This window comes from Acomys russatus, chromosome 19 (genome assembly GCF_903995435.1).
Source record: "Acomys russatus chromosome 19, mAcoRus1.1, whole genome shotgun sequence".
Taxonomy (NCBI): Eukaryota; Metazoa; Chordata; class Mammalia; order Rodentia; family Muridae; genus Acomys; species Acomys russatus.
In genome coordinates, this window is record NC_067155.1 from 48988452 (window position 1) to 49004632 (window position 16181).

General features: G+C 48.2%; 1 protein-coding gene across 1 annotated transcript in view; it reads right to left on the reverse strand.

The window, feature by feature from the left end:
- Positions 1–13432, reverse strand: part of Glt1d1 (glycosyltransferase 1 domain containing 1) — a 73689-nt gene extending 60257 nt beyond the window's left edge. Inside the window, exons 1-2 of the mRNA XM_051161424.1 lie at positions 13194–13432; positions 3726–3874 (exon numbers count right to left, since the gene is read on the reverse strand). Coding sequence (XP_051017381.1) covers positions 3726–3874; positions 13194–13261 — 217 coding nt within the window. The 5' untranslated portion in view covers positions 13262–13432. The remainder of the gene's footprint in view (positions 1–3725; positions 3875–13193) is intronic.
- Positions 13433–16181: the final 2749 nt, after the last annotated feature.

Below are 16181 nucleotides of genomic sequence, written 5' to 3' on the forward strand. Positions count from 1 at the left end.
CTGGAAGAGCAGCCAGTGCTCTTAACTGCTGAGGCATCACTCCAGGCCCCTAGTGCATATTCTTAAGACTCCATTAAAGCACTACCACCTGCCCCAAATTAACTCCCAAGTTGTATGTTTTATAGCCTAGTTAAATCGTATGAGAGTTCCCAGAATGCACCCTGAACAGTGCCCTGGCTGTATTCCGTCTTTAGTAAGAACAGCTATAAAAGTCTGTCATAAAACACTTGAAAACTTGATTGATGTACACGGGGGGGAGTATTTTACGCACATCCCCAGGAGGGAAGAACAAATCCCTTGAGTTAGTTCAGGGTTCATATAGTATGAACCACAAAGAAAGGTAGGAATTGAGCCAGTAATCTTTTTAAAGATCTATTTATTTGGGGCTGGAGAGATGGCTCAGAGGTTAAGAGCACTGCTTGCTCTTCCAAAGGGCCTGAGTTCAATTCCCAGCAACCATATGGTGGCTCACAACCATCTATAATAAGATCTGGTGCCCGTACATGCTGACCAAGTACTGTGTACATAATAAATAAATAAATAAATGTTTTTAAAAGTTTTATTTATTTATGTTTTATGCATACAAATGTTTTGTCTGGATTATGTCTGCATATCAGAAGGAGGGCATCTTGATCACGTGGGACTACAGGTGTAGATATAGATGTTTGTAAGCTGCTGTGTGGTTGCTGGGAATTGAACTCAGGACTTGCAGAAGAGTAGTCAGCGCTCCTGACTGCTGAGTCAGATGTCTTCTTCAATCACTCTCCATTGTATACACCGAGGCAGGGTCTTTCCCTTAATCCCATTCAACTAGTGGCACTAGCCAGCTTGATGCGGAGAGCTGGTCTCTGCCTCTTGTATACTGGGATTACTGCTGTGGACCATTGAGGTCACCTGGCGTTACATGGGTGCTAAGGACCTAAAATTGGGTCATCAGACTCACAGGGCAAATGCTTTGCATGCTGAGCCATCTCCGGAGACCCTTGAAATAAGTCCTTTGGGAGCGCTGTCCTTATTCCTGGGACACAGTGGCTTCTGGAGGTCAGGCAGGGTCACAACAGTGGGACAGCAATTGTCCTGCTCAACAGGCATATGCTGAGTGTCTGTGCAGACTCCTCACTGTGAGAGTTACAAGAAAACTTAAATGTCTGTTCACTGAAGTCTCCAGATGACTTTGGGGGAGCCGGGTACGGTAAGGTACACAAGTGACCCCAGCATTCTGGGGGGTGGAGGCAAGAGATCAGAGTTCAAAGCTAACCTCAACTACATAGTGGGAATGAGGCCAGCCTGAGATATGCAGGACTAAGGCAGCAACAAAAAAGGAGGCTAGCCAAGGAGTTGACTGAGTTGGTAAAGTTTCTGCCATGTGAGATTGTGACCTGAACCTCTACAGAAACCCAGGCATGGCAATGCATCCCTGTAACCCCAGCCTTGGCAGGCAGGGGGTATAGGGTGTATATAGGCAGATCCTCAAACCCACTGCCCAGTCAGCCTAACCAAACTGGTGACCTTTGTGTTCAGTTAAGAGTCTCTGTCTTGGGGCTGGAGAGATGGCTCAGCGGTTAAGAGCACTGACTGCTATTCCAGAGGACCTGGGTTCAATTCCCAGCACCTATATGGCAGTTCACAACTGTCTGTAACTCCATGATCTGACACCCTCACACAGACATGCATGCAGGCGAAACACCAACGCACATAAAAAATAAAAATAAATTAAAAAAAAAATAAAGAGTCTCTGTCTAAAAGCATAAGGCAGAGGGACTGGCAAGATGGCTTTGGGTAGTTCAGGCACCTGGTGCCAAGCCTTTTGACCTGAGTTCAATCCCTGAGACCCACATGGTAGGAACAGAGAACCAACTCCCATAAGTTGCCCTCTTGCCTCCATATGCACTGTGGCCACTCCCACCATCACAAAAGATCCATAAGTTAATGAAAGAAATTAATAAAATAATGTAGAGCCGGGTGTGGTGGCGCACCCCCTTTAATCCCAGCACTCAGGAGGCAAAGGCAAGTGCATCACTGTGAGTTTGAGGCCACTCTGGTCTACAAAGTGAGTCAAGGGATACACAGAGAAACCCTCTGTGTCTCAAAAAAGCCAAAAAATAAAAAATAAAAATAAAAGCAATGCAGAGAAGCCGTCGAGGAAAGACACCAACCTCATTGTGGGTACATAGAGAGCCAAATATACACCTACATGCACACACCATGATGCACACACTAAGAAAAAGAAAAAAGGAGAAATGGAGGGGTGAGGTGGATGTGCACTTGTGCTGTGGGAAGGGAGGCCTCAGATGTGTCACGTGTAACAGTCAGGATGAAGAATAGGTATGTGTGTGCCCTCGGTTATGCCATGTACAGCTGGAGATGACCATAAACAGAGGTGTGAGTACAAGCCATGGCCACACTCCGGGATGGTCGCCTCCTTGTCTTGATGTCCTGCCTAGTAGCTGCTACCTGGATGTTGACAAGACACTGAATTCACTGAAAGACTTTCTTCTTTCTTTCTTTTCTTTCTTTCTTTCTTTCTTTCTTGAGACAGGGTGTTATTAGATTGTCCTAAAACTTACTTTGTACTTGCCTAAGTTGGCTTCAAAATTGGAATCCTCCTGCCTCTACTTTCTGAGTGATGGGAACCATAGACACATGTCCCTATGCCTGACATTAAGGTGGTTTAAGAGGCTGAGTCATAGAAGGAAAAGTGACTTCTGATTTTTGTCTCTCTAGAATGTTCTTTACAGGAGAAGCGGGCCACTATGTCTAAAACTACTGGGGATGTTTCTTTTTCTTTCTTTCTTTTGTTTTTTTTTTGTTTGTTTGTTTTTGGTTTTGGTTTTTCGAGACAGGGTTTCTCTGTGTAGCCTTGGCCGTCCTGGACTCGCTTTGTAGACCAGGCTGGCCTCGAACTCACAGCTATCCGCCTGCCTCTGCCTCCCGAGTGCTGGGATTAAAGGCGTGCGCCACCACGCCCTGTGATGATTCATTTTAATCGTCAACTTGACACAGTCTAGAATGACCTGGGAAGAGAGTCTCAGCGAGGGTTGGTCTAGGTCAGCTTGGCCTGTGGGCACGTCTGGGTGGAGACTGTCTTAGTTGAGATGATGCGGAAAGACCCAGCCCACTGTAGGTGTTAACACTGCCTAGGCAGGGAGGGGTCCTGTACTGTGTAAATAGGGAGTATTTGTAGACAATGCGCGTGCATTCATTTCTCTTGGCTTCAGATGTGAAGTGCCTGGCTGACCGTAACCCGGAACTGTGTAACCCGGACCAGTAAGCCATAAAAGCAAACCCATCCTCTCTTAACGTTCCTTCTGCCAGAGTATTTTATCATAGCAACAGGAAAATAAACTAGACCACCGCCCACAGAGAAACCCAGGTAGGGAAGAAAGAGAGAGGCCTCTCATCCACGGTGAGTGAGGGGACCACCATAGACACAAACGCTCTGACCAACGGCTTTCGCGGCTTTATGAAAGACTCTGTTCTGTGAACACAGGCATGTCCCCAACCACGTCTGGCCTCGGGGTGACACTCAAATATCTATACGGTAAAGACACCATCCGTATCGATCTGTTCTGAACTGGCAAGGTTACCAAATATAGAAAACTGTTGAACAGAAGGAAAACAAAAAAAAAGAAGGGCTTGTCTAATCCTTCAGTTTGTCTTTGCGTGTCCTTGGGTGTGTTTTTCAGCACTTCTCCTGTGTGACTTTGGAAGCGTGAGAGGGTTACCTTGCAGAAGGCGGCCTCCTCGGTAGAGGTGAAGGGCTAGCGCTGCGTCCAGCTTCTCAGCTGCGATGAGGTTGGCAATTTCAGATGGGCTTTCAAAGTCAAAGGCATCTCTCAGAACACACACGTGGCCTGCAGCTTCTAGGTGGTCCCTTTATTTAAAAAAAAAAAAAAAAAAAGACAGGAAAAGTTAGAGCAGCCACTTTGCTTAAGGCTTTAAGTCAGTTCCAATTATAAGCTTATCAACACTTATTTTGGAGGCCGTCTAACCTAACACACAGATGGAAACTTAAAGATGGTGGCAGTGACCATCCATTTCTCCAGCCTGCAGGACCTGGCATGGTGGCTGGGGATCAAGGCCAAGGGAATCACAGCTTTAAGACAGAGAGCCTCACGCCACATTCCGAGGCATGGGTCTACCTCAGGGCTCCGTCTGCAGCTCTCTAATTCGGTTTCCTTTGCTCACTGTCCCTTTGCTCCAGATGGTGCCAAGGTGCATCTTCTAGTCACTGTCAGTCATTTTTTTAAAAAGGTGTATTTATTTATTATTTATAAAGTCTTCTGCCTGCATGTACGCCTGCAGGCCAGAAGAGGGCACCAGATCACATTATAGATGGTTGTGAGCCACCATGTGGTTGCTAGGAATTGAACTCAGGACCTCTGAAAGAGCAGACAGTGCCCTTAACCCCTGAGCCATCTCTCCAGCCCTCCTCCCCCGTCAGTTATATTTACAATTTCTTTTACATTTCTTTCATTTTATGCTTGTGAGTGTTTTGCCTACACGCATGTCTGTGCACCACATGTAAGGCTGGTGCCTGCAGAGGTCAGAAGGTGTCAGATCCACCAGCACTGGGGTCCTAGATGATGTTAAGCTGCCGTGTGGGTGCTGGGACCCAAGCCCAGGTCCTCTGTAAGAGGCGCCAGTGCTCTTAACCACAAATCATCTGCCCAGCCCATCACTCACTTGTTTAAAAAAGATTTCAAGAGGCAGGCATGATGGCTCCATGGTGTAAATCCAATTTAATTCTATGCCCCCAAGTTGTCCTCTTACTTCCACAGATATGCCATGGATAACGGCACGTGAAGTCACCTCTCCGCCTGTGTCCCCCCCGCGCCCCCATGCTTGGTTTTTTTTTTTTTTTTTTTTTTTTTTGGTTTTTCAAGACAGGATTTCTCTGTGTAGCCTTGGCTGTCCTAGACTCTTTGTAGAACAAGCTGGCCTCAAACTCACAAAGATCCAATTGCTTCTGCCTCCCGAGTGCTGGGATTAAAAGCGTGCACCACCACTCCCGGCTATTAAACATTTTTTGTTTGTTTTTTGCTTTTGTTTTTCCAGGCAGGATTTCTCTGTGTAGCCTTGGCTGTCCTGGACTCGCATTGTAGACCAGGCTGGCCTTAGACTCACAGAGATCTGCCTCCAGAGTGCTGGGATTACAGGAGTGTGCCACTGTGCAATATGAAAAGTTTTAAAGACTGTCTTCCAATATGAGCCTCCAGAAGTAGGGACACAATAAACCTTGTTTTCTTTATAAAGTTACTCAGCCTCAAGTATTTTGTTAACATAAGCAAGACTGGACTAGCATGGGTCATCTGGTATCCAAATGTGCTGTGTAAACAAAAATGCCTTGGGAAGACGCATCAGGCTGAGTACACACTCCTATGCTCACTCTGGGGCACAGGGTGGGACTCGTCCACCACACTAACATGTGAACAGCAGCATCTCTTTGTACAAAGTAAAGACATACATTACATAACATGCTAATGGCACTGTGCAAATTAAGCAAATCCTGGAGCTGGAAAGATGTCTCAGAAGTGAGAACTCTAGCTGCTCTTGCAGAGGACCCAGGGTTCGATTCCCAGCATCTATCTACAGCTCTCAACCATCTGTAACTCCAGTTCCAGGGGAATCTAATGCCCTTTCTGGCCACTGTGGGAACTGCACACATAGTGTGTGTGTGTGTGTGTGTGTGTGTGTGTGTGTGTGTGTGTATGTGTGTGTAAAAGTTCTAATTTTTAAAAAGTGTGTTTAAAAATAAATAAATAGAAGCACGACTTAGGTCTGAGGATTTAAGTGGCTTACCTACTGAAATACATTGTATTATTTCTATATTTTTATTGACATAAGTTTGTTTGGTTTTTTTTTTTTTGGTTTGTTTGTTTGTTTGTTTGTTTGTTATGCTTTGTTTTGTTTTGTTTTCTGAGACAGGGTTTCTGTTATCTTAGCTGTCCTGGACTCCCTTAGTAGACTAGACTGGCTTCGAACTCACAGAGATCCGCCTGCCTCTGCCTCCCAAGTGCTGGGATTAAAGTTGTGGGCCAACATGCCCAGCTAGAACTAGGTATTTACTTATTGTTTAGCATAGAAGATTCAACCTATGGCTTGACACAAGCAAGCGAGGCAAGATTTTGTCATTAAATTGCATTCCTAGGGTCTACCAGGTTGCCAGGCTGGCCTTGAACTCAGTCTGTAACCCAGGCAGACCTCGAACCTGCAATCCTCCTGCCTCAACATCCCAAGTAACTGGGATTACAAAGCGGTGTGACTGACGATACAGCTAGCTCACGTTGTACAAACTTGGACAGAACCTTTTCATTCTTCAATCCCAAGCAATCACTGTAGGTCAGTGGTGCTGTTCTCCCCATCCTCAACTCTCCCTGGAAGCACTGGCGGCTCCCTCTTCCCCGCCCCCAACCCCCCCCCCACCCCACCCCCGGCACACCAGGAAGAAGCCTGTCAACCCTGCAAAGAGCGGAAGCCCCGCCCCCCCCGCCCATCCACCCCCGCCCATCCACACCCCCCCCAGAAGTCTACGTGCTCTGAGCAGGTGTGAGTCACTGCTATCCCATTTCCTGAGAGCTCGAGGAAATGAGATGCTGTTGACAGCGGAGTCTGAATTCTACCGGGGAACGAGTGCCCAGGAGACCCGTGACCTCTGCTGAATCCACACAGGAGAAAGGGAAAGGAGGCCGTTGTCGCAGATAATAAGAGTCATGATGACCCGTTGCTCTTCTTCTACTAAGTGTCCTTTAAACCGCACCTTGACACTCACTGCACAAGCTCATAAACATTCTAAATATACAAATAAGTTTAATCTTCGTAACCTGTGGACTGAAATTTTACCCTGGTGCCTAGCTGACTTATACTTTTTTTTTTTTAAGTTCTTTTTCAGACAAGGTTTCCCTGTATAGCCTTGGCTGTCCTAGACGGACTTGCTTTGTAGACCAGGCTGGCCTCCAACTCACAGTGATTCGCCTGTCTCTACCTCCCCAGGGCTGGAGATAAAAGGCTTGCACCACCGCGCCCGGCGACTTACAACATTTTTAAGTTGCTTTGTCCTTCATTCCTTCTCTCAAAACATAACTCAATTCAACGGTTAACTGAGGAATAATTAAGGAATTATGTCTTTTGTTTCCTGGCAAAAGATTTTTAACGAAAGGAGCTGATACACACACACACACACACACACACACACACACACACACAGAGAGAGACTTTAATAAGTTGTTACCCGCCCCTTTTGTTCCTTTGGCCTCCTTGCTGCTGATTCCCCTCCCCCTCCACCCCTTCCCCCTTCCTATCCCTACAAGGCCCAGCTCAGTCTGGTCCTGTCCACTCTGAACTCTCCCAGATGTCTCAGACTCTGGCCCTGCTCTCCCACAGATCTTAAATAAGCCTTCTCTTCCACCGTACCTAGGAGCAGCTATTTCTTTTATTTTATTATTATTATTATTATTATTATTATTATTACTATTATTATTATTATTATTATTATTATTATTATTATTATTATTATTATCGTTCCCCTTATGGCAGAAAGAAAAACATTCTCTTTCCTTGCACTTTCCCAGGCACCCATGATGCCCTTCGAGTCCTCATTAGGGTTTGGGTGTGAGATAGCTACCAGAAGTTCATGCATGCGTTGAAGGGGTCGGGGTGTGTGTGTGTGTGTGTGTGTGTTGCACTGCTGTATAGTCATTGGGTGGTGACTCACTCATAAAAGCACTGATGCCATTGATAAATCAATCTATGGATGAGTTCTAGTTTCATGGGTTTGGAGGAAGGCCACGCCCTCCACACTCGGAGAGCCGAAACCTTTATCCAAAATTCTCCTTTCTTTCTCTGGCCTCCCTTATATATATGTGTCATGGCAATTTTATTTAGTTTAGTCTGTGTTTGTTTGTGGAGACAGGGTTTCTCTGTGTAACCCTGGCTGTCTTGGCCAGCTCTGTAGACCAGGCTGGCCTTGAACCCTCGGAGCTCTGCCTGTCTCTGCTGGGATTAAAGGCATGTACCACCACTGCCAGGCTTGTCACAATTGGCTAGTCGATTGCTTAGTTAGTTAGTTGGTTCTTATAAAACATCAGCTCTCAGCTGGGTGTGGTGGCACACACCTCACACACCTGTAATCCCAGCAACTCAAGGAAGGCAGAAACGAGGGGATCTCTGTGAATCTGAGGGCAGCCTGGTCTACAAAGTGAGTCCAGGATAGCCAAGGCTACACTGAGAAACCCTGTCATTAAAAAAAAATCAAATAAATAAATAAATAAATAAAATCAGCTCTCAACCTGTGGGTCTCTACCCCTTTGGGAGTTAAACAACCCTTTCACAGGATTCACCTAAGACTATGGAAAAAACACACATTTATATTATGACTCACAACAGTAGCAAAATTACAACTATGAAGTAGCAACGAAAATAATTTTATGGTTGGGGTGGTCACCACAACATGAGGAACTGTATTAAAGGGTCACAGTGTTGACAACCACTGCTCTAAAGAAAAACCCAGAAAACTTGAAAAAAAATTCCCGTTATCAATTCTTGGAAAAGCCTCCCTACCTAAAGTCCTGGCAAGGGCCTCAGACCTCAGGAGGGAAGCGGCAGAGCTGTGGTGAGAAAAGGGAAAAGTGACTGCTGGCTGCAAATGACATTCTCCCTGCCCCCCACCCCCACCCCCCACTTCTCCTGAGGCTTTAGATTGGCTCCTTTCCCTGAGGTACCTCCTCCCCCTCCCAACTGTTCAGCTGAAAACATGTTTGCCCACTAGCTTGCTCTGGGTGGTGACATAAGAGCAGCTGCCACCCACCGCACAAAGTCCAGCTCTCCCCGGGGCACTTCTGGTGCAACACGCTCTGCCCTAAGCCAACCTGACCCTGACAGTGTGCGGTCTTGGGAGCTGAGGATACCCTGGCACTTGCTGCAAGCCCTGCGATCCCTGGGGAACCCAGTTGTGGGAGGGGTGCGTCACATTAAGATTTGAAACACCAGTCAGGGAACTTTTCGTGGTAGGGTGTGTGGTGGCACAGGCGCCTGCCATCCGAGCACTCAGCAGGTAGACAGAGGATCAGAAGTTCAAGGTCTTGCCTAGCATAGCCCAGACCTATTCCCATGGTGGGGTGGGGAAGGTGTTCAAGGTCATCCTCAGTTACATGGCCTCAATAATGATGACTATGGTGACGGTGGTGACTAGAGAAATGGCACTGGATGGTCTTCTAGGACACAGATTCAGTTCCCAACACCCAAACAGGGGCTCGCAATCATCTGTAACTCCAGCTCCAGAGGATCCTCCATGGGTACCAGGCACACATGGGGTACACAGACATACATGCATATAGACATACCCAAAAGATAAAATTATATGAATAATAACAAATTTTAAAACAGCAGAAAAACCTATTCGAGAAGGGTGGATAGTCTATGTCTCAGCTGCTCAATTCAACCACTGCCGTGAGGAAGCCACTCCGTTCAGAGCACTCTACCCACTGAGCCACAGCACTCTAGCAGCTGAGCCACAGCACTCTACCCACTGAGCCACAAGCACTCTACCCACTGAGCCACAGCACTCTACCCACTGAGCCACAAGCACTCTACCCACTGAGCCACAAGCACTCTACCCACTGAGCCACAAGCACTCTACCCACTGAGCCACAAGCACTCTACCCACTGAGCCACAAGCACTCTACCCACTGAGCCACAAGCACTCTACCCACTGAGCCACAAGCACTCTACCCACTGAGCCACAAGCACTCTACCCACTGAGCCACAAACACTCTACCAACTAAGCCACAAACACTCTAGCATCTGAGCTACTCTCTACAAACTGAGCCACAGCACACTACACTCTATCAACTGAGCCACAGCTTTCTACCAACTGAACCACAAGCACTCTACCAATTGGGCAACAGCACTCTACCAAATGAGCAATAGCACTCTACCAACTGGGCAACAGCACTCTATCGACTCAGCCATAGCACTGTACCAACATAGCTACATCTGCAGCCCCCCCCCCCAATTGCTTCTTATACCCACAGACTTCCAGATTCAGTCTCTCTTACCTGCCACCATCCTTAGCCTTTTGTAAAAAGAGTCTTGCCCACATCCCCAGCCTCATCCCCAGCCCTGACTACAAACAGGTTACCTGCCTTGGCACTACTAATACCTTGATGTTGGGCCTCAGAAAATGACACCCCCCATGCGAGAGCTCTAAAGCTGACCTCCTATGCTCTAGTTTCCTGTTCCCTTTCTTGTGCAAAGCGAGTAAGGAACAGTAACAAAATACTGACAGAATTTCTCTTCCCCAGGGTAGTCCTAGAAATCAGAGCCTTCTTTTCCTGAGACCAATCATGAAATTAAACCTGGAAATCACACACACACACACACACACACACACACACCTTTCTTCTCTTAGAACTGTCTATTAAGAAACTCTCTGGCGAGCCAGGGGTGGTGGTGGTACACCCCTTTAATCCCACCACTCGGGAGGCAGAGGCAGCTGGATCACTGTGAGTCTGAGGCCAGCCTGGTCTATAAAGTGAGTCCAGGACAGGCATGATAACATAAGAGAAACCCTGTCTCGAACCTCCCCCTACCCCGCCATCCCAAAAAAGAAACTCTCTGCCTTTAGTATACAAACTGAAATTCTCAGTCACCTCGGGAGCCTGGGAAATGAATCAGTGGAGAAGGGTGTTTGTGATATGGACCTGAGTTCAAATCCCTGGCACCCATGTCAAAAAGAGGGGTTCAGGCATGGAGAAAAGGCTTAAAAAGCACAGTTTTTACAGCACCAGTGACCAAAGGCTCACAACCACCTGTAAACCAGATCTAGGGGACCCAATGTCCCCTTCTGGCCCTTTGTGACTCTACACTCACACATACCCTACACAAGACACATATAAGTACACAATATTTTAAACATTAAAATACATGTTTTTAGCAGGGCACAGTGGCATGTTCCTTTAATCCCAGCACTTGCAAGGCAGAGGCAGGCAGATTTCAGAATCTGAGGCCAGCCTGGACTACAAGAGTGAGTTTCAAGACAGCCAGGGTTACATGGAGAAACCCTGTCTTGAAAAACAAACAAAATATTACATATATTAAAGTCACACATTAAGGCTTCTCTGGGGCTAAATAATTAGATATTAGTGACTATAACTCTTTTAGTTGGCTTAGTGAGGGCAGGCAGTCACTTATGGGGGACTCACACTGTGATCCCCCAAGTCCCATAACCTCGCGAGGGATGGGCAGATCTTTGTCATATCCCAATGTGTCTGACTTTGATACCGTCCAATATTACATAGGAGTCAGTTACAGCCAATTGCTGTTCTGTGGGTCTACAACTTCATTCCAAGGCAACGTGAGCTTCACTAAGCACACTAAGGCCTCACCTGAATCAGTTACTCTCCCCTTAGGAATGGCACCCATCCTCCGAGCACCTCCACTTTGGAGAAGGGCATACAGTGTTCTGGGCAAATGAGCAATTATACTATGTGAAGTCCTCCTTGTACGTAATAAATGCGGGCATGTTTTCTACTATTTCATTCACCCGTGATCAGTTCGTTCCAGGGACTCTTGGACCTTTCCCTCCCACGGAGTCAAATGTTAGCTAACAAGTGCTTAATGTTTAAATGCTAATCTTAAATAAATCTCTTATCATGTACACAAGACAGCTGGCTGACTCTCACCACCCTTGAAGAGCTCAAGTTAGCACTGGCCTCAGGACCTGTGTTATTGCTAGCCCTTCCAGACCTCTCCTCCCAGATCTGGAGGCTTCCTCTGTGGTCTCTGCTTACATGCTAGCTATTTCTGCAGAGAGCACAGCCTGGACGCATTGCCAGAAGGAGCCCCTCCAACGCGGAAGGTTATATTGTTTTGGGCTATGCTTACTTTTGAGATAGAATCTCAAGTCGCAGTCTGACATGGAACTTGATAGCGGCAGAGAGTGACCTTAAACTTTTGACCCTCCCTGCATCACCTCCCAAAGCTGGGGTAATGGGCGTGTATCACCACACCTGGTTTTATGCACTGCTTGGCAAACACTTTTACTGACTTGGCCACACCCTCAGCCTCTTTTTGTTTGCTTGATAGCGCCAATCACTTTGGAATGATTTACCTCTCTGTTTACTCTCCTTGACTCTCTTCTTTGGAGGCAAAGAGCTTGGCCCACAGAGAGCTCCAATGAGTGACTGATAAGAGAGAGGGGAAACTCACGCAGTCAAAAGCCCAGTTCTTCCTCAGAAACTTCAGGAAAGCGTCCACCCTCCATTGGTTGTTCACTGTGATTTTTTTTTTTTTTTTTTTTTTTTGGTTTTTTGAGGCAGGGTTTCTCTGTGTAGCCCTGGCTGTCCTGGACTCGCATTGTAGACCAGGCTGGCCTCGAACTCATAGCAATCCACCCGCCTCTGCTCCCGAGTGCTGGGATTAAAGGCGTGCGCCACCACCGCCCGGCTGTTCACTGTGATCTCGAGAGGAACTGTCACATTTTTGTAGCTGAAAGTGGCCTGTGAAAGCTAGAGTAGCCTCAACGGCCCTTTCCCAAGATGAAGAAACAGACCCACAGAGGGGGAAGCCGTTGGGAAATTTCACGAAGCAAGTGGAAGGGGAGAGAAAGATAGAGGAGGGGGGCGGGGAACCAGCGAGGACGGGGCACATAAGCATCTGCCTCCCACTGAAACAGAGCAGCCCGGCTTGATCCAGACAACCAGATGGCCAGACGTGAATAGACCCACCTTCTCTACCTTGTCCTGGCTCCAGGCTTCCATCCCGGATAAACACAAAGCAAAAAGGCCTAATTAAATAAGATAAACTGAGCATTCAAAAGAGAACCAGATGGAAAGTACGGGACGCCGAGGGACAGAACACGGACCCTGGATTTCCGCACGTGCTGGACCATCCAACGCACCCGGACTCTCTTCCTCTCTCCAGCCACGTGGGTCCCCCTTTGCAACCCAGGCCACTCTGCAGCGAGGCCTTTGCTGACCCTCCAGTCGCCCCTAGCTCTGGTCAGGGCTGCTCCTTTGCCGCATCCTAGGGCACTCACAGTAGGCAGACAGGGCGGCAGGCAGCTGGAATCAAAGCTGCGGCCCCTCGCGCAGCACCTGCGCCCTTGGCCCCGGCCGTTTGTGCACGCGCGGCTCCGTCGCCCAGCCCAGCCCGGCATCCCCAGGCGAGGGATGCTCAGGGCCCCCGCAACATACCGCAGGCGCCCAGCCGTGACCGCGTTGCCGGTGTGAGGCCGCAGCACCGCCAGGAACAGGAGCCGCATGTCGCTATACCGCCAACAACTGGGCCACAGGCCCTGGGCGGCGGGGTAGGGGTGGATTCGGTCCCGCCTGCCGCTCCCAGGCGGAGCTTACAGGTTCAGGAACAGGGAGGGGGCAGGGGCGGGAAGGAAAGGAGGGACGAGGAGAGGAGAGGAGGGGAAAGGAAGGGAAGGGACGGGACGGGAAGGGAAGGAGGGGGGACTACACGAAAGGAAAGGAGGAGGGAAGGGAGAAGGGAGAGGGGGAGAGGGTGGAGCTGGGGACCAAAGGAGACAAGCGGGTGGGAAGGGTCACGAGCCCATGTGTCAGGCAGCCACGAGCTCAGAAAGGGGGCGGTGTCCACTGTTCCGGGGGCCCAGAACACAGGTGGCCCTGTATGTCCTCCCATGATGGCTTCGAAAGGGCTCCTACATGCAACATGGTGGCTATGAGACTGAGACTGCTCCCTGACAGACCAGGACCGAGTCAGGTATGGGATACAAGCCCACAAAGAGAGAAGAGAGGGGATTTGAGCCTCACTCTGCACAACCTTATTTATAAGGAGACCCTGGATCCTAGGATGCCCTGAATATAGGGCATAGGGCACGCAGTTCATCCCTGGACTAACTCCCTGAACTTCCAGAGACGGAGAATGGGGGAACAAAACCATAATAGAGACAGCTGTTGGAGAGCTAGGTTCAGAGGTGCAGGTTTGCAATTCAAGCATACAGAGACCGAGGCAGGGGGATTGCTGTAAGTTGAAGACCAGCCACAAGATTCCAAGGAAGGGAGGGAAAGAGGGAGCTTCCAGCAAGTCCAGGATTTCTTGCTTGCTAGCTTCCATGCACTGAGCCACGTCTGCAGCCCGAGAAAGACATCTCCTGAGGACTATGGTGTGAAGCTGGGAGGCCAGGTTGGTGGGGAACCCAGGGCCTCTTGCACTAAGTGCACCTGAGCAGGCAACACGACATCGGGGTGAACTGATGGTGTTTTACAAAGATATGTGCAGCACTGAAAGCAGAGCAATATCACAGAACCAATATTACATATGTGTGTGTATATATTATATAGATGTGTGCCACCTGGGAGGCAGTGCTACTACAAGAGGGTTGGCTAGGCTCAAGCTTACATTGGATGTTTCTGGAATATGAGTGTTCCATCAGGTGGGAGAGGCTGACATATCTTTTGAAACTCATTACTTTGACATGCCCGCTGCTTCATTTTATTCATTTGTAAAGTGAGAAGAAAACGATAAACAGTATCGTGGCTAACTAGCTTGGTTTTCGTCGAGTCCTTCATGATTGTCTCAAGTAGGCAATAGAAAAGAGCACGGGAGCAGATATGTTACGGTGGGAAATGCAGAGATGGTTACGGGGGAAGGGGGCCTGCTGGTACTGCTCCTAACATAAGGGTCTTAAAATATATGCAAAGAAAAAAATCTGGTTTTCTTCTTTGATCGCAGTGCTTGCTCAGATCATTTCTTGGTTCCTAGTATGAGGGAGAACATTTTATTTTTGGTTTATGGAGACAGGGTTTCTGTGTGTATCATTGGCTGGCCTGGACTCACTTTGTAGACCAGGCTGGCCTCGAACTCACAGCGATCCGCCTGCCTCTGCCTCCCAAGTGCTGGGACTAAAGGCGTGCGCCACCACGCACGGCGAGAACGAAACATTTTATCACCAACTCTGAAAAGATGATAAGATGTTTTAAGAAGAGCTGAGGGCCTGCTGCTGCCGCCTTTAGAAATGACTCAGTTGTCAAAATCAACATTTGAACTGTTGTCCCTTTTCTTTCCTGCTCTTCATAGGCCAGCTAGCCATGGCTCTGTTGCTATGGGACCTTTGAGTCCTTGTGTCACTGTTCTTCTCGGTGCTGCTGCAGGCTGTGGGTTGCTGTGCGCATGCACGCATGGGTGTGCAGTAGTGTGTCAGAGAAAAGGAAAGGTTGATAGACCAGAGAAGAGATAAATGAGGGGAAGAGGCTGAAGAGTAGGGAGTAGGGTTTTTGTTTTTGTTTTTGTTTTAACACATTCATGCTCACTCTTCTTCTTCTTCCTCCTCCTCCTCCTCTTCTTCCCCTTCTTCTTCCTCTCCCCCTTCTTCTTTTTCTGAGACAGATTTTCTTTTTTGTTTGTTTGTTTTGTTTTGTTTTTTGGTTTTTTGAGACAAGGTCTCTCTCTGTGTAGCCTTGGCTGTCCTGGACTTGCTTTGTAGACCAGGCTGGCCTCGAACTCACAGCGATCCACCTGCTTCTGCCTCCTGAGTGGTGGGATTAAAGGCATGTGCCATCACCGCCTGGCTCCAAGACAGGTTTTCTCTGTGTAGCCCTGGCTATCCTGAACTCACTTTGTAGCCAAGGTTGGCCTCCAACTCACAAAGATCTGCCTGCCTCTGCCTCCCAGAGTGCTGGGATTAGATTACCGGCCTTCAACACCATGCCTGGACTTTTTGTTTTGTTTTGTTTTGTTTTGGGGGTTTGTTTGTTTGGTTGGTTGGTTTTTGAGACATGGTTTCTCTGTGTATCAGCCCTGGCTGTCCTGGACTTGTTTTGTAGACCAGGCTGGCCTCGAACCCACAGAGCTCCATCTGCCTCTGCCTCCCAAGTGCTGGGATTAAAGACGTGCGCTACCACTCCCAGCTACCTCTGCCAGAATTAAGGACATGTGCCACCACTGTCCAGCATATTCTCCTTTCGTGAGTCAAAATCACATACAATCCCAATTGCCCTGAGAAAAGCACTGTGCTGTGTTGGATGAGAAAGGTCCTGCAAAGGCTGGTGTGCTTGATGCCCAGCTGGCAGCACTGTTGCCATTTTGAACGGTTGTGGAATATTTAGAAAGTGGAGTCTCGGTGGAAGAAGTGAGCCACTGGAGGGGTAAGGGTATGCGGTGCGGAGGGCGATGGGTTTGATAACTTGCTCCTTTTTCCTGTCAGTCTGTGCTTG